Source organism: Oncorhynchus nerka, linkage group LG7, assembly GCF_034236695.1.
Source record: "Oncorhynchus nerka isolate Pitt River linkage group LG7, Oner_Uvic_2.0, whole genome shotgun sequence".
NCBI lineage: Eukaryota > Metazoa > Chordata > Actinopteri > Salmoniformes > Salmonidae > Oncorhynchus > Oncorhynchus nerka.
Window position 1 is genome coordinate 89,577,485 of NC_088402.1, and position 25,547 is coordinate 89,603,031.

A 25,547-nucleotide genomic window follows, 5' to 3' on the forward strand; every position below is an offset into this window, starting at 1 on the left:
TTCTCATCGACGGGGCTGTAGTGGAGCAGGTTGAGAGCTTCAAGTTCCTTGGTGTCCACATCACCAATAAACTATCATGGTACAAACACACCAAGACAGTCGTGAAGAGGGCACGACAAAACCTATTCCCCCTCAGGAGACTGAAAATATTTGGCATGGGTCCTCAGATCTTCAAAAAGTTCTACAGCTGCACGAGAGCATCCTGACTGGTTGCATCACCTGGTATGGCAACCTGGTATGGCAACTGCTCGGCCTCCGACCGCAAGGTACTACAGAGGGTAGTGTGTAAGCCGTAAGACTGCTGAACTGCTAATCAAATGGCTACCTAGACTATTTGCATTGCCCCCCCCCCCCACCCCAATTTTTACGCTGCGGCTACTCTTTTATTATCTTAGTCTTATCTTATTAGCATAGTCACTTTACCTATATGTGCATATTATCCCAATCACATTGGGATAACCTGTGCCCCTGTACATTGAATCTGTACCGGTACCCCCTGTATATAGCCTCCACATTGAATCTGTACCGGTACCCCCTGTATATAGCCTCCACATTGAATCTGTACCGGTACCCCCTGTATATAGCCTCCACGTTGAATCTGTACCGGTACCCCCTGTATATAGCCTCCACATTGACTCTGTACTGGTACCCCCTGTATATAGCCTCCACATTGACTCTGTACCAGTACCCCCCTGTATAAAGCCTCCACATTGACTCTGTACTGGTACCCCCTGTATATAGCCTCCACATTGACTCTGTCCTGGTACCCCCTGTATATAGCCTCCACATTGACTCTGTCCCGGTACCCCCTGTATATAGCCTCCACATTGACTCTGTACCAGTACCCCCTGTATATAGCCTCCACATTGACTCTGTACCGGTACCCCCTGTATATATCCTCATTACTGTTATTTTATTGTTGCTCTTTAATTATTTGTTATTTTTTTGCTCACTACATGACCAAAAGTATGTGGACACCTGCTCGTCGAACATCTCATTCCAAAATATGTGCATTGATATGGAGTTGGTCCTCCCTCCCTTTGCCACTATAACAGCCTCCACTCTTCTGGGAAGGCTTTCCACTAGATGTTTGAACATTGCTGCTATAACAGCCTCCACTCTTCTGGGAAGGCTTTCCACTAGATGTTGGAACATTGCTGCTATAACAGCCTCCACTCTTCTGGGAAGGCTTTCCACTAGATGTTGGAACATTGCTGCTATAACAGCCACTCTTCTGGGAAGGCTTTCCACTAGATGTTGGAACATTGCTGCTATAACAGCCTCCACTCTTCTGGGAAGGCTTTCCACTAGATGTTGGGACATTGCTGCTAGATGCTTTTAGATGAACATTGCTGCTATAACAGCCTCCACTTTTCTCTTCTGGGAAGGCTTTCCACTTTTCTGGGAAGGCTTTCCACTAGATGTTGGGACATTGCTGCTATAACAGCCTCCACTCTTCTGGGAAGGCTTTCCACTAGATGTTTGAACATTGCTGCTATAACAGCCTCCAGTCTTCTGGGAAGGCTTTCCACTAGATGTTGGGACATTGCTGCCATAACAGCCTCCACTCTTCTGGGAAGGCTTTCCACTAGATGATGGGACATTGCTGCTATAACAGCCTCCAGTCTTCTGGGAAGGCTTTCCACTAGATGTTGGGACATTGCTGCTATAACAGCCTCCACTCTTCTGGGAAGGCTTTCCACTAGATGTTGGGACATTGCTGCTATAACAGCCTCCACTCTTCCTTTCCACTGGGACATTGCTGCTATAACAGCCTCCACTCTTCTGGGAAGGCTTTCCACTAGATGTTGGGACATTGCTGCGATAACAGCCTCCACTCTTCTGGGAAGGCTTTCCACTAGATGTTGGGACATTGCTGCTATAACAGCCTCCACTCTTCTGGGAAGGCTTTCCACTAGTTGTTGGGACATTGCTGCTATAACAGCCTCCACTCTTCTGGGAATGCTTTCCACTAGTTGTTGGAACATTGCTGCTATAACAGCCTCCACTCTTCTGGGAAGGCTTTCCACTAGATGTTGGAACATTGCTGCTATAACAGCCTCCACTCTTCTGAGAAGGCTTTCCACTAGATGCTGGAACATTGCTGCTAATACAGCCTCCACTCTTTTGGGAAGGCTTTCCACTCGATGCTGGAACATTGCTGCTAATACAGCCTCCACTCTTTTGGGAAGGCTTTCCACTCGATGCTGGAACATTGCTGCTATAACAGCCTCCACTCTTCTGGGAAGGCTTTCCACTAGAACATTGCTGCTATAACAGCCTCCTCTCTTCTGGGAAGGCTTTCCACTAGAACATTGCGGCTGTAACAGCCTCCTCTCTTCTGGGAAGGCTTTCCACTAGAACATTGCTGCGGGAACTTTCTTCCATTCAGACACAAGCATTAGTGAAGTCGAGCACTGATGTTGGGCGATTAGGCCTTCAGGCTCGCAGTCAGTGTTCCAATTCATCCCAAAGGTGTTCCATGGGGTTGCGGTCAGGGCTCTGTGCAGGCCAGTCAAGTTCTTCACGCTGATCTCGACAAACCATTTATGTATGGACCTCGCTTTGTGCACGGGGACATTGTCATGCTGAACCAGGAAAGGGCCTTCCCCAAACAGTTGCCACAAAGTTGGAAGCACAAAATCTTCTAGAATTTCATTGTATGCTGTAGCGTTAAGATTTCCTCTCACTGGAACTAAGGGGCCCGAACCATGAAAAACAGCCCCAGATCAGTATTTCTCCTACACCAAACTTTACAGTTGACACGATGCATTCCTGGCATCCACCAAACCCAGATTTGTCCTTCGGACTGACAGATGGTGAAGCGTGAATCATCACTCCAGGGAACGCATTTTCACTGCTCCAGGGTCCAATGGCGGCGAGTTTTACACCACTCCAGCCGACGCTTGGCTTTGAGCATGGTGATATTAGGCTTGTACGCGGCTGCTCTACCATGGAAACCCATTTCATGAAGCTCCTGGCGAACAGTTATTGTGCTGACGTTGATTCCAGAGGCAGTTTGGAACTCGGTAGTGAGTGTTGCAACCAAGGACAGACGCGCTACACACTTCAGTCCCCGGCCCCATTCTGTAAGCTTGTGTGGTCTACCACTTCGCGGCTGAGCCGTTGTTGCTCCTAGACGTTTCCACTTCACAATAACAGCACTTACAGTTGACAGGGGCAACTCTAGCAGGTGCGGAAATTTTATATTTTTTGGAAAGGTGGCATCCTATGATGTTGCCACGTTGAGTCACTGAGCTCTTCAGTAAGGCAATTCTACTATCAATGTTTGTCTATGGAGATTGCATGGTTGTGTGTTCGATTTTTATACACCTGTCAGCAACGGGTGTGACTGAAATAGCCAAATCACTCATTTGACAGGGCTATCCACATACGTTTGTGTGTGTATATAGTGTGTTTACAGTGCTTGTGCGTTGACCAGTAAAACAAATGTCCTTTGCTTTTGTGTCTTGTGTTTCAGGGGGAAGTGTAACATTGCCCATTTCTCCGACATCTTTGCTGCCAGGGAGTTCAAAGCTCGCATCGACTCCTTTTTCTACATCCTGGGATACAACCCAGAGACCAGGTAAGACTGTCTGACTATTGGTTCTGATACAACCCACAGACCAGGTAAGACTGTCTCTGACTATTGGTTCTGATACAACCCAGAGACCAGGTAAGACTGTCTGACTATTGGTTCTGATCAAACCCAGAAACCAGGTAAGACTGTCTCTGACTATTGGTTCTGATCCAACCCAGAGACCAGGTAAGACTGTCTCTGACTATTGGTTCTGATCCAACCCAGAGACCAGTTAAGACTGTTTGACTATTAGTTCTGATACAACCCAGAGACCAGGTAAGACTGTCTCTGACTATTGGTTCTGATCCAACCCAGAGACCAGTTAAGACTGTCTCTGACTATTGGTTCTGATACAACCCAGAGACCAGTTAAGACTGTCTCTGACTATTGGTTCTGATCCAACCCAGAGACCAGGTAAGACTGTTCGACTGTTCGACTATTGGTTCTGATCCAACCCAGAGACCAGGTAAGACTGAGTTGGTATGAATGTGACTAGTAATGCCAAGGTTGTGAGTTCAGCTCCCTCAGGGATCACATGCTGCAAGTCGCTTCGTATTAAAGTATCTGTTAAGAGTTCAAGGCCCCCCCCTGTAGCTGTTTTTATATCAAATCATTTCTGGGTAAAAGTTATGTACCTTTTTTGCGAGAAAATAAACCAAAAACTATTTCTCAAGCATTAATTTTTCTAGCACTTTCTGGGAGGGGTCTGAGTGCAGAGGGGAAAACTGGTAAAATTACCAAAAAAGTGAACTGATTAACTAACAGCCCTACTGTCAAACGTATCCGTTCAAATAAGGGTTCAATTTATGAAGGAAAAAAATGCTTAAAATCTCCACATAAGGTCATAGGTCAGGGATCATCAACTCGATTCTGACTCGGGAAGATATCTTCTTCAGCTGATGGTCAGGGGGCCCAGAACATAATTACAAATTCACTACTAGAAGCCCAAACAGATATAATATTTTAGTAAAACGTAAAACCATTTCAAACCTTGTTTACGTTTGTATACGATCACATTTTATTATGAATAGTTGGGAAACAAGTTTTAACTAAATTAAAATCACTAGGAACTGATTTCCTGGTGTTTTCAGTGTTTTATGTCCAACAATGAAAATTCTCAAGAAATATATATATATTTTTTTGCTCCGAAAACTTGGGGGGGGGGGGGTTTGGGGGCAAAATAAAACCACCCCTTGGGTCATATTCAGACCGCATGCCGCAATTTGAGAACCCTGCTATAGAAGCTTAAACACTTGGTGTGCACACAGGCACTGATTACAGCTAAACACGATGTGTGATGCTGAATGAAAAACAGTCTTCAGCCTGTAAACACAATGTGTTATTTATGGCTGGTAATTTTATTAGGATCCCCCATTAGCCACTGCAATAACATCAGCTACTCCTCCTGGGGTCCACGTGAAACATGACATAGCACAGGACATCCACGTGAAACATGACATAGCACAGGACATCCACGTGAAACATGACATAGCACAGGACATCCACGTGAAACATGACATAGCACAGGACATCCACATGAAACATGACATAGCACAGGACATCCACGTGAAACATGACATAGCACAGGACATCCACGTGAAACATGACATAGCACAGGACATCCACATGAAACATGACATAGCACAGGACATCCACATGAAACATGACATAGCACAGGACATCCACATGAAACATGACATAGCACAGGACATCCACGTGAAACATGACATAGCACAGGACATCCACGTGAAACATGACATAGCACAGGACATTATTAGTCAAGGGTTGAAATACGTACATTTAAATCGTCACGCACGGCCTGCATGTCAGTCAAATCAAATCAAATGTTATTTGTCACATACACATGGTTAGCAGATGTTAGTGCGAGTGTAGCGAAATGCTTGTGCTTCTAGTTCCGACAATGCAGTAATAACCAACAAGTAATCTAGCTAACAATTCCAAAACTACTACCTTATAGACACAAGTGTAAGGGGATAAAGAATATGTACATAAAGATATATGAATGGGTGATTGTACAGAGCGGCATAGGCAAGATACATTTACATCATTTACATTTAAGTCATTTAGCAGACGCTCTTATCCAGAGCGACTTACAAATTGGTGCTTTCACCTTATGACATCCAGTGGAACAGCCACTTTACAATAGTGCATCTAGGTCTTTTAAGGGGGGTGAGAAGGATTACTTTATCCTATCCTAGGTATTCCTTAAAGAGGTGGGGTTTCAGGTGTCTCCGGAAGGTGGTGATTGACTCCGCTGTCCTGGCGTCGTGAGGGAGTTTGTTCCACCATTGGGGGGCCAGAGCAGCGAACAGTTTTGACTGGGCTGAGCGGGAACTGTACTTCCTCAGTGGTAGGGAGGCGAGCAGGCCAGAGGTGGATGAACGCAGTGCCCTTGTTTGGGTGTAGGGCCTGATCAGAGCCTGGAGGTACTGAGGTGCCGTTCCCCTCACAGCTCCGTAGGCAAGCACCATGGTCTTGTAGCGGATGCGAGCTTCAACTGGAAGCCAGTGGAGAGAGCGGAGGAGCGGGGTGACGTGAGAGAACTTGGGAAGGTTGAACACCAGACGGGCTGCGGCGTTCTGGATGAGTTGTAGGGGTTTAATGGCACAGGCAGGGAGCCCAGCCAACAGCGAGTTGCAGTAATCCAGACGGGAGATGACAAGTGCCTGGATTAGGACCTGCGCCGCTTCCTGTGTGAGGCAGGGTCGTACTCTGCGGATGTTGTAGAGCATGAACCTACAGGAACGGGCCACCGCCTTGATGTTAGTTGAGAACGACAGGGTGTTGTCCAGGATCACGCCAAGGTTCTTAGCGCTCTGGGAGGAGGACACAATGGAGTTGTCAACCATGATGGCGAGATCATGGAACGGGCAGTCCTTCCCCGGGAGGAAGAGCAGCTCCGTCTTGCCGAGGTTCAGCTTGAGGTGGTGATCCGTCATCCACACTGATATGTCTGCCAGACATGCAGAGATGCGATTCGCCACCTGGTCATCAGAGGGGGGAAAGGAGAAGATTAATTGTGTGTCGTCTGCATAGCAATGATAGGAGAGACCATGTGAGGTTATGACAGAGCCAAGTGACTTGGTGTATAGCGAGAATAGGAGAGGGCCTAGAACAGAGCCCTGGGGGACACCAGTGGTGAGAGCGCGTGGTGAGGAGACAGATTCTCGCCACGCCACCTGGTAGGAGCGACCTGTCAGGTAGGACGCAATCCAAGCATGGGCCGCGCCGGAGATGCCCAACTCGGAGAGGGTGGAGAGGAGGATCTGATGGTTCACAGTATCGAAGGCAGCCGATAGGTCTAGAAGGATGAGAGCAGAGGAGAGAGAGTTAGCTAATGCACACATTATATTAATGCCAGATATATAAAAACAGCCATTAGCATGGTCAGAGGTAGATTTAGTATATTATTCGTACATTATAAGATACCCTTTTATAAAATGGTGAATGTTACTATATTCCCATTTAACATGATAATGATAAATGAACTTAACTTTTTGAAGACATTTCCATATAGTTAACCTGTTGCTTCTACTCGGGACGCTTGCGTCCCAACTAGAGCTCTGGAAATGCAAATGCGCTACGCTAAATGCTAATAGTATTAGTTAAAACTCAAAAGTTCATTAAAATACACATGCAGGGTATCGAATTAAAGCTACACTCGTTGTGAATCCAGGCAACAAGTCAGATTTTTAAAATGCTTTTCGGCGAAAGCATGAGAAGCTATTATCTGATAGCATGCAACACCCCAAAAGACCCACAGGGGACGTAAACAAAATAATTAGCATTTCGGCGTTACACAAACCGCACAATAAAATAGAAAACATTCATTACCTTTCACCATCTTCTTTGTTGGCACTCCTAGATGTCCCATAAACACTATTTGGGTCTTTATTTCGATTAAATCGGTCCATATAAAGCCTAGATATCGTTATATGTAGACTGTGTGATAAACGAAAAAAACATTGTTTCAAAACGTAACGTCATTTTTTAAAATTCAAAAAGTCGACGATAAACTTTCACAAAACACTTCGAAATACGTTTGTAATGCAACTTTAGGTATTAGTAAACGTTAATAAGCGATAAAATTCATCAGGAGGCGATGTAAAGATTATTAGCTGTCCGTCTGGAAAAATGTCCGGCTAGAAACTCAATGAAAATATCCGGTCCTAGACCGGAGGAGATACGGTGTCCTGTATGTGTTTGACCAAGAAAAAACTCGAAGGGAAATGACAAGACTCTAGACACCGTGTGGAAGCTGTAGGTACTGCAACCTCAGTCAATTAATTGTGGTTCACGTTTATCAATGGGTTCAAGTAGCGCATGGATATATTTTCCCATTTTCAGTGATCAGTTTTTCCTGTGCTTTTCGATGTAAATGCCGTTCTGGTAAAGCCACAGCAGTGATTTGACCAGTTTTTTAAACGTCTGAGTGTTTTCTATCCACACAGACTAAGCAAATGCATATACTATATTCCTGGCATGAGTAGCAGGGCGCTGAAATGTTGCGCGATTTTTAACAGAATGTTCAAAAAAGTAGAGGGTCGACTTAAGAGGTTAACTGCAGGGACCAATAGCTGTGTGATAAATGTAATGGTAATAACATTGTAATATTCTGGATATATTAAAATATTCTAAATACAACCTGCCCCTTTTCATGTTGTAAATAACACAACCTGTGATCAAATTTAACATTTTACTCGGAACGAACTCTTCCTGGAAATGCTTTGGCCTACATCTCAAAAGGAATTATGAATTGTTCATGTTGCTTAATTGAATAAAAACATCTAATGTTTAACCTTTTATGTAACTAGACAAGTCAGTTAACAAATTATTATTTACAATGACGGCCTGCCGGGGGAACAGTGTATTAACTGCCTTGTTCAGGGGCAGAACAACAGATTTTTACCTTGTCAGCTCGGGGGATTCAATCCAGCAACCTTTTGGTTACTGGCCCAACGCTCTAACCACTAGGCTACCTGGCTCTAACCACTAGGCTACCTGGCTCTAACCACTAGGCTACCTGCTCTAACCACTAGACTACCTGCTCTAACCACTAGGCTACCTGGCTTTAACCACTAGGCTACCTGGCTCTAACCACTAGGCTACCTGGCTCTAACCACTAGGCTACCTGGCTCTAACCACTAGGCTACCTGGCTCTAACCACTAGGCTACCTGGCTCTAACCATTAGGCTACCTGGCTCTAACCACTAGGCTACCTGGCTCTAACCATTAGGCTACCTGGCTCTAACCACTAGGCTACCTGGCTCTAACCACTAGGCTACCTGGCTCTAACCACTAGGCTACCTGGCTCTAACCACTAGGCTACCTGGCTCTAACCACTAGGCTACCTGGCTCTAACCACTAGGCTACCTGCTCTAACCACTAGACTACCTGCTCTAACCACTAGGCTACCTGGCTCTAACCACTAGGCTACCTGGCTCTAACCACTAGGCTACCTGGCTCTAACCACTAGGCTACCTGGCTCTAACCACTAGGCTACCTGGCTCTAACCACTAGGCTACCTGGCTCTAACCACTAGGCTACCTGGCTCTAACCATTAGGCTACGTGGCTCTAACCACTAGGCTACCTGGCTCTAACCATTAGGCTACCTGGCTCTAACCACTAGGCTACCTGACTCTAACCACTAGGCTACCTGGCTCTAACCACTAGGCTACCTGGCTCTAACCACTAGGCTACCTGGCTCTAACCACTAGGCTACCTGGCTCTAACCACTAGGCTACCTGGCTCTAACCACTAGGCTACCTGGCTCTAACCACTAGGCTACCTGGCTCTAACCACTAGGCTACCTGGCTCTAACCACTAAGACTACCTGCTCTAACCACTAGGCTACCTGCTCTAACCACTAGGCTACCTGCTCTAACCACTAGGCTACCTGCCTCATCTAACCACTAGACTACCTTCTCTAACCACTAGACTACCTTCTCTAACCACTAGACTACCTGGCTCTAACCATTAGGCTACCTGGCTCTAACCATTAGGCTACCTGGCTCTAACCACTAGGCTACCTGGCTCTAACCACTAGGCTACCTGGCTCTAACCACTAGGCTACCTGGCTCTAACCACTAGGCTACCTGGCTCTAACCAAGGCTACCTGGCTCTAACCATTAGGCTACAGATCTAACCACTAGGCTACCTTCTCTAACCACTAGGCTACCTTTCTAACCACTAGGCTACCTGCTCTAACCACTAGGCTACCTGCCTCTAACCACTAGACTACCTGTCACTAACACACTACACTAACCACTAGGCTACCTGCACTAACCACTAGGCTACCTTCTCTAACCACTAGGCTACCTGCCGGCATCTAACCATAGACTAATTTGTTCTAACCACTAGACTACCTAGTTAAATCTAACCACTAACTACCTTCTCTAACCACTAGGCTACCTTTCTCTAACCACTAGGCTACTTTAGGCTACCTGGCTAACCACTAGGCTATCCTAACCACTAGGCTACCTGGCTCTAACCACTAGGCTACCTGGCTCTAACCACTAGGCTACCTGGCTGTAACCACTAGGCTACCTGCCTAATCTAACCACTAGGCTACCTGCTCTAACCACTAGACTACCTTCTCTAACCACTAGGCTACCTGCTCTAACCACTAGGCTACCTGGCTCTAACCACTAGGCTTAATCCCTAAAGGGCTCAGGTATTGGTGTCAGGATTTAAATCTTTACATAGCCTACAGATTACTGACATACTGACATTTGCTTTAGCCCATAAGGTCTGTGTCATGCACTGTAACCACACACACACACACACACGTGCACACGTCTCCCTGGTTTGGCCGGGGTAGGCCGGCATTGTAGATAAGAATTTGTTCTTAACTGCCTAGTTAAATCAAAATAATAAATATATAAAGTAACAATATACAGTATGTACCCATACTTTAGCGACAATGTATCCACACTGTATCTATGTAACAATATACAGTATGTACCCATACTTTAGCTACAATGTAACAATGTATCCACTATATCTATGTAACAATATACAGTATGTACCCATACTTTAGCTACAATGTAACAATGTATCCACTATATCTATGTAATAATATACAGTATGTACCCATACTTTAGCTACAATGTAACAATGTATCCACACTATATATAATAATATACAGTATGTACCCATACTTTAGCTACAATGTAACAATGTATCCACTATATCTATGTAACAATATACAGTATGTACCCATACTTTAGCTACAATGTAACAATGTATCCACACTGTCTATATAACAATATACAGTATGTACCCATACTTTAGCTACAATGTAACAATGTATCCACTATATCTATGTAACAATATACAGTATGTACCCATACTTTAGCTACAGTGTAACAATGTATCCACACTATCTATATAATAATATACAGTATGTACCCATACTTTAGCTACAATGTAACAATGTATCCACTATATCTATGTAATAATATACAGTATGTACCCATACTTTAGCTACAATGTAACAATGTATCCACTATATCTATGTAATAATATACAGTATGTACCCATACTTTAGCTACAATGTATCCACACTATCTATATAACAATATACAGTATGTACCCATACTTTAGCTACAATGTATCCACACTGTCTATATAACAATATACAGTATGTACCCATACTTTAGCTACAATGTATCCACACTGTCTATATAACAATATACAGTATGTACCCATACTTTAGCTACAATGTATCCACACTGTAGTGTAGTTTGCACTTTATTGCCTGTGTGCTCCTTTTTGTGTTGGGAATCAGGTGATATAATGTAGCAACTGAGTTGCTGGTAGCTAGAAAATCCACATCAGTTGCTGTGTTGCCTCCCTATTTCCTACCGCTGCTGTTGTTAGTCTGGAACCCCCTAGTTCCGAGCCAGGGCCCCAGTCTACCCTGCCCCTCCCTCTCCGCCCCAGCGTTGCTTGTTTGGTATGCTGAGCGTTGTGTCTGTTGTCTGCAGCTTGTAGTTACATTCCAATGGCCTTGTTTATTATAGACCAGACATACATTCGAGAAGGGTTCTTGATTCCGTATCCTGTGTCTGCACGCTTGTGTGTGAGGTCTTAACACATGCTCCGTTGTGTGTGTGTGTGTGTGCGTGCGTGGTAGAAACGGGAGCGAGGCTGAGGTCACAAGCTCAGTGGAAACATTCTCGGAGACTCGAACCAAGCGCTCTGCTTGGTCCTCCATTTTGAGCACCTAGCAATAGGTGGGAAGGAACAAAGTGAGTTGATTTCACAAACGACCACTACTACAGTTCTAGACAAAACTGTCAACGTCCCGACCCTTAGAGATCGGTGTCAGAAATGGACGACTTGTTCGCCCCGCGGAGGTAGGTTGATAAATATATTCACATGTTACGGTTTAATTCCGTGAGTAGTTTTCTGAGACGGTCTTGAGTAACGTTAGTAGCTACTCGCTGCTACTACTCAGAATGAATTTCACTATACACCGAGTGTCATTTGTCACAGCTATCGTAAGAATATGCATATCTGAATCATAGTTTAATTTAGCGGTTACTCTCCGTGCACGGTGCATATCCCTGCCAATCTTACCTTACGTGAAGGTAAATCGCGAGCCGAACGTGCTATGTTGTAACCATTTGGTACAAGTAACGGTACATAACGGAGAAGCTACCCTTTGTAACCCATATGAGCAAGCTAACTTTTCCTCCCTTATTTTTGTTGTCATAGGAGATATAAGAACAGAAGCAAGGCTTGTGCGGACTCCATTTTGCAGTACCCTACTCTCTTTCTCTCTCTCTCTCTCTCTCTCTCTATGCTCGTATTTACAATCGAGCCGACATGGCAGCCCTGAGAAGCTTTGTGCACTCTCTCGCTGGCTGAAAAATACAATCATGTCAAAGAAAGAGCGCTGTAGGTACTAAAGGAGACGGAGTGTGGGTTGGTTAGAAAAGTTGACCATTTTTGTAATATTATGACGGCGTTTACAGTCGTGCGAGGATTGGACGGGATTGATGGAAAGGGGAGGGGTTTGTCTTGATTACTGTTGTGCAGTGTAAAGTTACACCATGCTGGATCAGACTGGTCTTGTTTTGGTTCAGAAAGCATACAGGAATACGAAGTGACCTGCTTGGTCTTTATTTTTGTCACTTTCTATTTTAGACTACGTGAAATATGTTGATCGTAATTCCTGTTGTTACAGGACTTTTTGTTTTTATTTAACCCTTATTTAACTAGGCATAGAAGTTCTTACAATATATAATATACACAGATTTGAAACAATGTTTCAAGACTGTTGGAGAGCTACATTTAATATTTATGCATATTCAGGATTAGGTATAATATGATAACATTTAAAATATCAGATTACTTTCCTAGAATATTACTCGTGACATGCATCAGGAAATGTACCCCAATCCCTTACATATTTTTAATAAATGGATTGATAAATAAATGGGTTCATTTAAAGTGTACACTTTTCAACTCATTGATTCCTACATTCTCCAAATATAACATTTATAGAATTCAACTAAACATATATTGTCTCAAAACAAAGTAATTATGGTTAATTGGTCCCTCACCTGTCTTCCTTACTATGTCCTGCCAGACTGCCCACTAACCCAGTGTGTGGGATCTGGTCCCTCACCTGCCAGACTGTCCTGCCAGACTGTCCTGTCAGACTGCCCAGTAACCCAGTGTGGGATCTGGTGCCTCATCTGCCAGACTGTCCTGTCAGACTGTCCTGTCAGACTGCCTAGTAACCCAGTGTGTGGGATCTGGTCCCTCACCTGCCAGACTGTCCCGTCAGACTGCCCAGTAACCCAGTGTGGGGGATTTGGTCCCTCACCTGCCTTCCTTACTATGTCCTGTCAGACTGCCCATTAACCCAGTGTGTGGGATCTGGTCCCTCACCTGCCAGACTGTCCCGTCAGACTGCCCAGTAACCCAGTGTGGGGGATTTGGTCCCTCACCTGCCAGACTGTCCTGTCAGACTGCCCAGTAACCCAGTGTGGGATCTGGTCCCTCACCTGTCAGACTGCCCAGTAACCCAGTGTGGGATCTGGTCCCTCACCTGCCAGACTGTCCTGTCAGACTGTCCTGTCAGACTGCCCAGTAACCCAGTGTGGGATCTGGTCCCTCACCTGCCAGACTGTCCTGCCAGACTGTTCTGTCAGACTGCCCACTAACCCAGTGTGGGATCTGGGCCCTCACCTGCCAGACTGTCCTGTCAGACTGCCCAGTAACCCAGTGTGGGATCTGGTCCCTCACCTGCCAGACTGTCCTGTCAGACTGCCCAGTAACCCAATGTGGGGGATTTGGTCCCTCACCTGCCAGACTGTCCTGCCAGACTGTCCTGTCAGACTGCCCAGTAACCCAGTGTGGGATCTGGTCCCTCATCTGCCAGACTGTCCTGCCAGACTGTCCTGTCAGACTGCCCAGTAACCCAGTGTGTGGGATCTGGTCCCTCACCTGCCAGACTGTCCTGTCAGACTGCCCAGTAACCCAGTGTGGGGGATTTGGTCCCTCACCTGCCAGACTGTCCTGTCAGTGTGGGATTTGGTCCCTCACCTGCCAGACTGTCCTGTCAGACTGCCCAGTAACCCAGTGTGGGATCTGGTCCCTCATCTGCCAGACTGTCCTGTCAGACTGCCCAGTAACCCAATGTGGGGGATTTGGGACCCTCACCTGCCAGACTGTCCTGTCAGACTGCCCAGTAACGGAGTGTGGGATCTGGTCCCTCATCTGTACATCTCATTTAATTGTATTTTTCCTGGTCTTAAACCAATGATACATTTTTTTTTTAAGGTTTTACACACCTTCATTCTGTTTACACACCTGTAATATAATGTTGTAGGCGTGTAATTATATTGTCTGGTCTGGTTGACTACTTCAAATGATTGTTAAAACTACATGGACGGGATATTCGACGAGGGGCTGTAAGTTCTATGGAAAATCATAAACGACAACAAGGAAGGGATAGTCAACGAGGGGCTGTAGGTTCTATGGAAAATCATAAACGACAACAAGGAAGGGATAGTCAACGAGGGGCTGTAGGTTCTATGGAAAATCATAAACGACAACAAGGAAGGGATAGTCAACGAGGGGCTGTAAGTTCTATGGAAAATCATAAACGACAACAAGGAAGGGATAGTCAACGAGTGGCTGTAGGTTCTATGGAAAATCATAAACGACAACATGGAAGGGATAGTCAACGAGGGGCTGTAGGTTCTATGGAAAATCATAAACGACAACAAGGAAGGGATAGTCAACGAGGGGCTGTAAGTTCTATGGAAAATCATAAACGACAACAAGGAAGGGATAGTCAACGAGGGGCTGTAAGTTCTATGGAAAATCATAAACGACAACAAGGAAGGGATAGTCAACGAGGGGCTGTAGGTTCTATGGAAAATCATAAACGTCAACGAGGGGCTGTAGGTTCTATGGAAAATCATAAACGACAACAAGGAAGGGATAGTCAACGAGGGGCTGTAAGTTCTATGGAAAATCATAAACGACAACAAGGAAGGGATAGTCAACGAGGGGCTGTAAGTTCTATGGAAAATCATAAACGACAACAAGGAAGGGATAGTCAACGAGGGGCTGTAGGTTCTATGGAAAATCATAAACGACAACAAGGAAGGGATAGTCAACGAGGGGCTGTAAGTTCTATGGAAAATCATAAACGACAACAAGGAAGGGATAGTCAACGAGGGACTGTAGGTTCTATGGAAAATCATAAACGACAACATGGAAGGGATAGTCAACGAGGGGCTGTAGGTTCTATGGAAAATCATAAACGACAACAAGGAAGGGATAGTCAACGAGGGGCTGTAAGTTCTATGGAAAATCATAAACGACAACAAGGAAGGGATAGTCAACGAGGGGCTGTAGGTTCTATGGAAAATCATAAACGACAACATGGAAGGGATAGTCAACGAGGGGCTGTAGGTTCTATGGAAAATCATAAACGACAACAAGGAAGGGATAGTCAACGAGGGGCTGTAGGTTCTATGGAAATCATAAACGACAACAAGGAAGGGATAGTCAACGAGGGGCTGTAGGTTCTATGGAAATCATAAACGACAACAAGGAAGGGATAGTCAACGGGTTAGTCGAGGACGACGACGCGGGCGACGGCGGGTTAGGCGAGGACGACGAGGCGAGCGCCGAGTTTATTATCCCATTCATACCACCGATATACTTTAACACATTTACCACTACAAATGGGTTCACCGTCCACTGAAGTTGCTAGCAAGTTTACTAGATAGTTACAGTAGTTGCCTTGGTAACCAAACATACTTGCTAGTTTAGCTAAACCAAACCATCAGTCCTTGCTTGCTATTATGAAAATCGAATTCAAAAGCAGCTCAAACATAGACTGTAAGAATGAACTATAGCCATTGAATTCTACAGTGTTGTTTGACTGTCTTTTTTTTAGGGAAATAATGCACACTCTAGAATGCCTTTCAAGCCAATCAGAAAAGAGTATTCAACAATGCCATGGTATCCACCTCATTTTCAATGGGCACAGCCAAACAACGGGAGTGGTGGATTCGACTCCGCTTTACTTCCCTACTGCAGCGCGCTGGTGGCAAACTTTCCAGAGTCAATTATTTGAAGGAGTCAATTTCTAGAATATTAAGGTCAAGTAAGTAAGTAAGTGTAATTTTTACATTTATTTAATTCAATTTCGCTAATGTTAGCTAGAACCTACTAGTAGGGTAGTTCTGTTGTGATAATAACGTTAGCTAGACCTACTAGTAGGGTAGTTTTGTTGTGATAATAATGTTAGCTAGAACCTACTAGTAGGGTAGTTCTGTTGTGATAATAATGTTAGCTAGACCTACTAGTAGGGTAGTTCTGTTGTGATAATAATGTTAGCTTGAACCTTCTAGTAGTCTAGTTCTGTTGTGATAATAAGTTAGCTATACCTACTAGTAGGCTAGTTACTGGTAGGCTAGTTCTGTTGTGATAATAACGTTAGTTGTCAAGAGTTATGGGCCATCCACCAAACCAATAAGTGTAATGATAAACTATAGACTACATAACTACACAGCGTTGGTGAGCATCCACACTAGAGGAACGTTTTCTACAGTCCTACACCTGTCAATCAACTGATTAACGCATCCTACCGCACACTGCCTGTTAATAAGGTGGTAACACAAAACCATTCACGAGGTCTCTAACACAAAGATACTGGTTCAGACCATTCATGAGGTCAATAAAACACACAGAAACAGGTTCAGACCATTCATGAGGTCAATAAAACACACAGATACTGGTTCAGACCATTCATGAGGTCAATAAAACGCACAGATACTGGTTCAGACCATTTATTTATTTCAGGGTGTGTTGTCATAGTGACAACTGCAAATACTACTTACAGTGGGGCAAAAAAGTATTTAGTCAGCCACCAATTGTGCAAGTTCTCCCACTTAAAAAGATGGGAGAGGCCTGTAAGTTTCATCATAGGTACACTTCAACTATGACAGACAAAATGAGAGAAAAAAATCCAGAAAATCACATTGTAGGATTTTTAATGAATTTATTTGCAAATTATGGTGGAAAATAAGTATTTGGTCAATAACAAAAGTTTATCTCAATACTTTGTTATATACCCTTTGTTGGCAATGACAGAGGTCAAACGTTTTCTGTAAGTCTTCACTAATTACACATTATGGACACTTTTTCTGTACTTTTCTGGCCCATAATGCAATTCTTCAGAAAATGGGTGTGGCTTCACAACATTTTCAGATTTGAAGAAAATGGCGGAAAATATTTAGCCCAAGTCCGACGAGAGCAGATACAAATTCATTGCTTTAACTAATTATGACAAATGTTAAGATATTGAACAATGTAATAAAGTAATGATTTTTCAAACAAGTTACATGTTATGTTGGCGGACAATTTGTTAGCTACACTATCCTTACGAACCGCATAGCATTATGTACCGGTGTGTTAGCTAGTTACCTAATGTTAATTGGTTACTCGAATTTGCCAGGCAGTATATTAACTATCGGTTATCTAACTATAACTACCCAACGTTTATTGACTTGATTATTCACATTCTTAGCTAAGTGGTGTAGTCGTTGTGTGTTTGAATGGACATTGTTAATTCTGGCTATCTAATACGATTTCACAGCACTCTCTCGCAGGATAATTCATGAATTTAGGAACGCTCAACACCCGTTGAACATGGCCGGTGTCAGTAAACGTTGGCAAGAATTAAACGTAATTAAATTGTTGCCAACAGCACAGTTAGTCACCAACGCTCTGGATAACATGAAAACAGTCCTAACCAGCTCTGCTAGGGCGAGTAAAAATGGTCAGAGTGAGCTGTTCTGTCATTTGTGTCTGGAAGTAGTTAGGCTACGTTAGCTTGGGTGCTTGACTGCCGTTGAACGCTAGGATCAACCCTACTCCTCAGCCAGAGAGTCATTGTGTGCTCTGAATGCTGCCGAGAACGAAACGCTCTGAATTTACGAACGGACAATCTGACAACACTCTGGATTTACGAACGCCCTCTGGCACTCCAGATTTGAGTTTACGAACACACACGAAATCGTAAAATGTTTAGCTAGACATTTGTTATGCTAGCAAGAGGTTGCATAGCAACAGCATCATCTTCCGGTAGACAGGCGACGCTCTAGTACGCTCAACTGAAACGATAACGTTCATTTTCAGTATACTAAAATGAACTAATAGTCAATAGTATGTATTACATACTGTGTTCGTATGGGTATTCGAAACACAGCCCAGGATTTTGTTCCAATCTGGCACTACACCTGACCAACTGAGCTAATCGATCAGTTCGGTGATTTCCCTCAATTCAACACACCTGATCTTCCAGGTCGGTTAAATGGGGGGAAAAAGGACCAATGTTGCCTGCCCCCGTTATAGGCTGTTGAACACGGGAACAGATGGAAGAGAGAGGCTAGTGATGTGTAGCCAGAGTAAGATGCTAAATATTAGCTAGATATTAGGCTATTCATTAGCTAAATATAAGGGCTATATGCTAAATATTAGCTAGATATTAGGCTATTCATTAGCTAAATATAAGGGCTATATGCTAAATATTAGCTAGACATTAGGCTATTCATTAGCTAAATATAAGGGCTATATGCTAAATATTAGCTAGATATTAGGCTATTCATTAGCTAAATATAAGGGCTATATGCTTAATATTTACTTGTCAAAGTGCAAGGGGAGGGAAAGGTCTGTGGTCCCCGGGCACGCAAAGCTCCTCGCCTACGTTTATAGACAATAACATTATTCTACCATTATTCTACCACAGTGCAATGACAAATGGCTGTAAACTGCAGTGAATAGTAGGCTAATTTGAATAACCGCTCAAACTTCCTGTTTTTGTTTTCATGATGAAATGACTGCATCGGGCCAACAGTCTAGGCCTGATTATGCAAAAACCATTTGGATTAGTTTGGGTCTATTTTCAACAGTTTAACAGGTCCAGAAAGGTACATTATCACCCCCAGTCATATGGTGTAGGTGTAGGTCTATTTTGTCAGGATGGTAACTCAGGGTTAAGATTTGGCCTATTGGAGAAAATATGGGCTTCTCCTTTCCAACATCCCTCCTGTTGTTTAGCTTTACATTCAGCAAGCAAGAGGAAGTATGCATCTCTCCTCCTATTGGCTATTAGAAGGCTAAAGAAATAGGTCAAAATAAGTGTCCAACAAGCTTTCGTAGTTTGTCTTTTCCTGTGACTCCACGACGTTTAAAAGGAATAACCGTGGCAACGGAGACGCCAGGTGTGTTGTTACGCAACAGAACAAAGACAGACAGGCTTGAGGATGTAGCCTACAGCCTATTAGCCCATAATTCATAAGCGCAATGTGAGGATAAAAGTTAATTGGATAACGAAATCATGGGATCCTACAGTGTTTTCCTAAGGCTGCGCTGAGTGCTCTCCCTCCCATTCCCCGGGTACCAGCTCAAAAAGATACCCAATTGTTTCAGATTTTACATGGACAAGGAATATATCCTACCCAGGCTACAACACAATGCAATGAAGAATGTTATTGTTTTCAAGACAGTACCAAACTCTGGTCTAAGCTATAAACTGCAGTGAATAGCATTGTCATTTGAATAACCTAGGACTGTCCCCCGACAACAACAAAACAACAACAATCGATTGGTCGAAATGTTTACTTATTTTTTTCCACATATAGACAGACACACCCCTATGTGTTTGAATAAAACCAACTAAGCACTGAGCTTTTCTGATGCTTTTAAAGCACACTGTTTGATTTAAATCATTAAGACACACACATGACTCAAGAAAGAGCCCCGATGGTCACACTGTGTAAAAACAATGACATTGAGTGCCTGTGTGACAGGCACACGTCATCTCGCTTAAAAATAAAAATAAAATAAACATTTTAAAAGTAGTTGTGGAAACTACAGGAGATTTAAAAAAATATATATATGGGTATATGAGCGAGCGTTATGTGAGTATTGTGTGGAGCTGAGTATTGTGTGGAGCTGAGTATTGTTATGTGAGCTAGTTGTGTGGAGCTGAGTATTGTGTGGAGCTGAGTATTGTGTGAGCTGTGTGTGAGCTGAGTAGTGTGTGAGCTGTGTGGAGCTGAGTATTGTGTGGAGCTGAGTATGAGCTGAGTATTGTGTGAGCTGAGTATTGTGTGAGCTGAGTATTGTGTGAGCTGAGTATTGTGGGAGCTGAGTATTGTGTGGAGCTGAGTATTGTGGGAGCTGAGTGTTGTGTGGAGCTGAGTAGTGTGGGGAGCTGAGTATTGTGTGGAGCTGAGTATTGTGGGAGCTGAGTTTGTGAGTGTGGGAGCTGAGTATTGTGTGTGGAGCTGAGTATTGTGTGGAGCTGAGTATTGTGTGGAGCTGAGTATTGTGGGAGCTGAGTATTGTGTGGAGCTGAGTATTGTGTGGAGCTGAGTATTGTGTGGAGCTGAGTATTGTGTGGAGCTGAGTATTGTGTGGAGCTGAGTATTGTGTGGAGCTGAGTATTGTGGGAGCTGATTATTGTGTGGAGCTGAGTATTGTGTGGAGCTGAGTATTGTGTGGAGCTGAGTATTGTGTGGAGCTGAGTATTGTGGGAGCTGATTATTGTGTGGAGCTGAGTATTGTGTGGAGCTGAGTATTGTGTGGAGCGAGTATTGTGTGGAGCCGAGTATTGTGTGAGCCAAACAGCTGCTGTCAGGTGACAATATTGTTTTCCTGCCCATTTGGTGGGACAGTGTAAGCAACACCAAATAACTGTACCCAAGAGTTCGTTCTAACAAGATTATAATATTTAAAACAGTTGCATGCGTTAGTGAATTGCGGTTGTATTTGTTGTTAAGACTAATTATTCAAAGCTCCCTTATTTTATTTATTTTAAAAATAAACGAAATTGCTTGATTGCATTTCAACTCATGAATGTCTCGTATGCTGTGTGGTAGCATGAACGAACGATTGATTGATACAGTAGCCTATATATTGAAATATAGGCTTAAGTAAGTTACAGTATTAAGACTGAACAGGATGTGCTCTGAGGCCTACAGCTCCATGGTGGTTATACCAGGCTGCTACACTAAGACCACTAATGATAATGACATCACTGATTTATTATAATGAGGATCATAATGAATAACTGGGGATGGCAGGTAGCCTAGTGGTTAGGGCGTTGGTCTAGAAACCGAAAGGTTGCAAGATCGAATCCCTGAGCTGACAATGAAAAAAATCTGTCGCACTGCCCCTGAACAAGGCAGTTTACCCACTGTTCCCCTGAACAAGGCAGTTTACCCACTGTTCCCCTGAACAAGGCAGTTAACCCACTGTTCCTAGACCAGTTAACCCACTGTTCCTAGACCAGTTAACCCACTGTTCCTAGGCCGTCATTGAAAATAAGAAGTTGTTCTTAACTGACTTGCCTGGTTAAATAAAGGTCAAATAATAATAGAAAATAATAAGAACAATAAGAACATAAAGGAATGTTTAGGGGCGAGAGCCGTGTCTGACAAATAGGTGTTAGATTACAATTCCATTTTTCTCTTTAGAATGGTGTAAATAACACTAAATTAATACCAGTCTGTTCTAAAAAAAATTAAAAAAAATAATAAACATTTGTAAATCATTTATTTTAGCATAGCTAATATTTAAAAACAAGCTGAATCTATGAAATTGCTTTATCCTCCATTTTGCAGTTGCATGAGACCTGGTGCTCACGGAATCAAAAAACCCTCAAGCGGGCAACAGAAGCCAGATCTGTCTAATTTCTGTAGCTATATATGGACAATTTTAAAAAGCCTGACACATTTAACAGTTAGGCTATTAATTATCGACCTAACTAAGTTGGGGTTTTCCTCTCTCCTCAATTTTCTTAGACGATTCCGCCTAAGGCAAAGGCCTGTTTCCTCGTCTCTGCTGCGGCTGCCTCCACCTCATTGTTCTCAATCCCAATATGCTGGTTAACGTTCCTATTATGCACATGGCAACATAGGGAAAGGTGTCAATTCTATGGCGCACCGAAGATTATGTTTCAGAACTGCGGACAGCGACTGTATCCAACGCGGGAGAATGCACAGTTATAAAATAGTATTTGAGTCATTATTCTTGGGTCCTTATTTTTACAATATGTAAGCAATAAGGCCCGAGGGGGGGTGGTATATTACCAATATACCACGGCTAAGGGCTGTTCTTAGGCACAACGCAGAGTGACTGGACACAGCCCTTAGCCGTGGTATATAGGCCATATACCACACTCCCTCGGGCCTTATTGCTTAAATTATGTAAAAACTAGTTGAATCAAGTGTGTTGAGGCTGGGCTGAAACAAAAACATGCACTGACACACTACAGGTCTCCAGGATCACGTTGCTACTGGGCTGGAACAAAAGCCTGCACTCATTGCAGGAGTTGGCAACCCCTGCTCTACTTGTTTTAAACGTGGTGCTCATAATGTTGGCCTGTTCTCGTCAGGGAGTCCAGTGTACCATATCTGTTTTGGCAAATTTGACTCTCTCTTTCTCTCTGACAACTCTCTGGTCTCTGTCAGAGGGAGAGTAGAGCAGACAAGGGATGTTGGAGGCCAGGGGGAAGGATGGAGAAGGTGAAGACTTTGGAGGAGAAGAGAAAAGGTTGACGAGTCTTAGTTAAGGGGCGGAAAGGGGGGGATTGAGGGGGGGTGAAACAACATGAACATGTCAGAGTGAGGGCCAGGTTTATGGTTTGGAGGACTTTTAAAGCTTCCACAGGGTCCTAGCAGTGTCAGGTTTCAACCCAACCCCAGTCCAGCCAGCCCTAGCCCAAACAGCCAGCTCAAATGATGGAGAGCGAGAGAGTGCGTCTTTCTGCTTCGCAAATCACTCTGACAGTTTCTGGCCCGCAGCAGCTATCCGAGCTAGGGACTATACAGTATGGAAAATCTAAGTGCCGTTGCCTTGGCAACGGACGGGAAAGGAGAGGAAGGTTGTTTTTTTTTTTAAAGGAAGCATCTTGTAATTTTCTTTAACCCACTGCAGCTGGAGGGAGATGGCTAGGGGGAACTTATTATTATTATTATTATTATTATTATTATTAAATTGCTAGGCAGTTGTTGCTATGGTTTCCAGCATTCGTACAGCCATTTATCAAGCAAGACTCTATTTGTCTGTAATACTGTGCATCTCCCAGTCCTATAAGCGGGGTGCTGTTTTGTTTGTTGCTGAATGCACCTACAATATCAGCATTGGAGGTGTTTTTCTCACATCATTCTATTGCCAAAAATATCCTAGAAGAAAACATGTTCCCTTTGTGCAAAGAAGCATCTCTTCCATAGAACAAAAATACATCTACAGTCTTGAATTATATAATGCAACAAAATCTGCAATATGCCTGTGAAGCTACAATATGTAACTTAGAAATGTGAGTTATAGAGCTGTCATTCCTTTTGAAAGCAAGTCAAAGAAGCGGTAGATCAGTTCTATGTGCTCTATTTTTATGCTTCCTGTTCTGAAGTTTCATTTTTGTGTCATTTGCATTCTGTTTTGTACACCATCTTTAAACAGCTGAAAATACAATGTTTTTGGTTATGGAAAATTTACTTCACAGCAGTTTAGATACAATGATTCTCTACACTTATGACTGCCTGTTTTTGTCACATAAACTGAGAATTTTAGCAACTGGGAAATAGCGACTCAATTTCTGCATGGCACATCTTTTGATTTTGACAAATAAATATTCCCCCAGAATCTCTTGGTTTCTGAGGTATAGACATGATTGGTTTTTACCTGTCCTATAATAAAGACAAGATGTCTCACTCCTTGATTCTGCAGGCTTTCGTTGTCTGCGGAATTTTTGCTCCAGCCAGACATCGAGAGGAGAGAACCTCGTCAGTTAATTGAACCTGTTTCTTAGGTTGCACTGAGCTAGTCCTGTAGCACCTTTTTACTATGAATGGTCCTGGTTGTGATCTTAACAACTTAACTCTCTCTACCAGGCGACTAAACAGCACACAAGGAGAGATCAGAGTGGGGCCGAGTCACCAAGTAAGTCATCTTACCTGTGTTATCCAAGTAGCTGTCCAAGTGTTTACATATTTCTATCAAATATGACCTATCATTAATTACGACAGGAGTGAAATTATAAACATTTACCAACATTATCCTATTAGAGGTGTATAAAGCACAGTGATTTGTGAGATTTTCTCAGACAAGCCACTCTGTTAGATGAAAAGGATTTGAAAGCTGGTATTTCACAGGCTCGACTTGTGGTATGATTGACACCTTCTTTCAATCCTTTTCTCCTCCCTCCCTCCTCCTCCTCCTCTCCTCCCTAATTAGGCCAAGCTTCCCGAGCTGCAGCCCTTCCCCTCCGAGGCCCCGGGGGGCCTGGGTCAGGCTGTGACAGAGAATGAGGAGCTGGTGTGGATGCCAGGGGTCAACGACTGTGACCTGCTCATGTACCTCAGGGCTGCAAGGTGAGACACGACCTCTGACCCTACTCTTTCTGGAAAGATAATCCAATACCCTCTCCCTACTGTCAACCTACCTCAGGGCAGCTAGGTGAGCTCAGGAGACATGAACCTGCTCCATGTCAGCAGGGAATGGTCCTGTACCCTCCTCCTGATAGATCTACTGGAAGGCGTTTGCTTTATAAAAAGATTAAATGATGATTAATCTTAAAAATAATAACTTTATCTCAGTCTAAGCTGACTTGAGGTTGGATTTGAGGTTAACTTTTCTTTCTCCCTGTGACTTTTTGTATTGTAACTTGTTTTTGATGATTAGAAGTTTGTTAAAATATCCGTCCTCTGTGTTCTCCAGGAGCATGGCGGCCTTCGCTGGGATGTGTGACGGCGGATCTACAGAAGACGGTTGCCTAGCAGCCTCGCGAGACGACACCACACTCAACGCACTCAACACGGTAAGTGACGACACAACACGAGCCTGTGTCTGGCACACCACTGGCAAGAATCTAGTCAAAAAATACATTTGATAAAGATGCGGGTTACCTTTTCATGTTCACCAACATTAAGTTTCTGTGGGAAAGTCTCATGTTCAGCAAAACTATTCTGATCAAAAAATATTAACTCAACATGCAAAGTGTTGGTTTCATGAGCTGAAATAAAAGATCCCAGACATTTTCCATACGCAAAAAGCTTATTTTTCTCAAATTTGTTTACATCCCTGTTAGTGAGCATTTCTCCATTGCCAAGATAATCCATCCACCTGACAGTTGTGGCATATCAAGAAGATGATTAAACAGCATGGTCATTACACATGTGCACCTTGTGCTGGGGACTATAAAAGGCCACTTAAAAATGTGCAGTTTTGTCACACAATAACATGCCACAGATTCCTCAAGTTTTGAGGGTGCGTGAAATTGGCATGCTTGACTGCAACATCTTTTTAGAAAATGTGGCAGTATGTCAAACCGACCTAATATGGCGGAACTAGAACAAATATGGTAGAACTAGAACTAATATGGCGGAACTAGAACTAATA

The 25,547-nt window shown here is 43.6% G+C and overlaps 1 protein-coding gene and 1 long non-coding RNA gene across 2 annotated transcripts in view; both read left to right on the forward strand.

The window, feature by feature from the left end:
• rerea (arginine-glutamic acid dipeptide (RE) repeats a) overlaps positions 1 to 25,547 on the forward strand; it is a 320,914-nt gene that overhangs the window by 181,437 nt on the left and 113,930 nt on the right. Inside the window, 4 exon segments of the mRNA XM_065020955.1 lie at positions 3,482 to 3,586; positions 24,041 to 24,089; positions 24,384 to 24,520; positions 24,867 to 24,966. Of these exon segments, the coding sequence (XP_064877027.1) occupies positions 3,482 to 3,586; positions 24,041 to 24,089; positions 24,384 to 24,520; positions 24,867 to 24,966 (391 nt within the window).
• On the forward strand, positions 11,395 to 13,064 carry LOC115123651 (uncharacterized). Its single transcript, XR_003862642.2, has 2 exons — positions 11,395 to 11,962; positions 12,324 to 13,064. It is a non-coding gene; the product is annotated as an uncharacterized LOC115123651 (long non-coding RNA).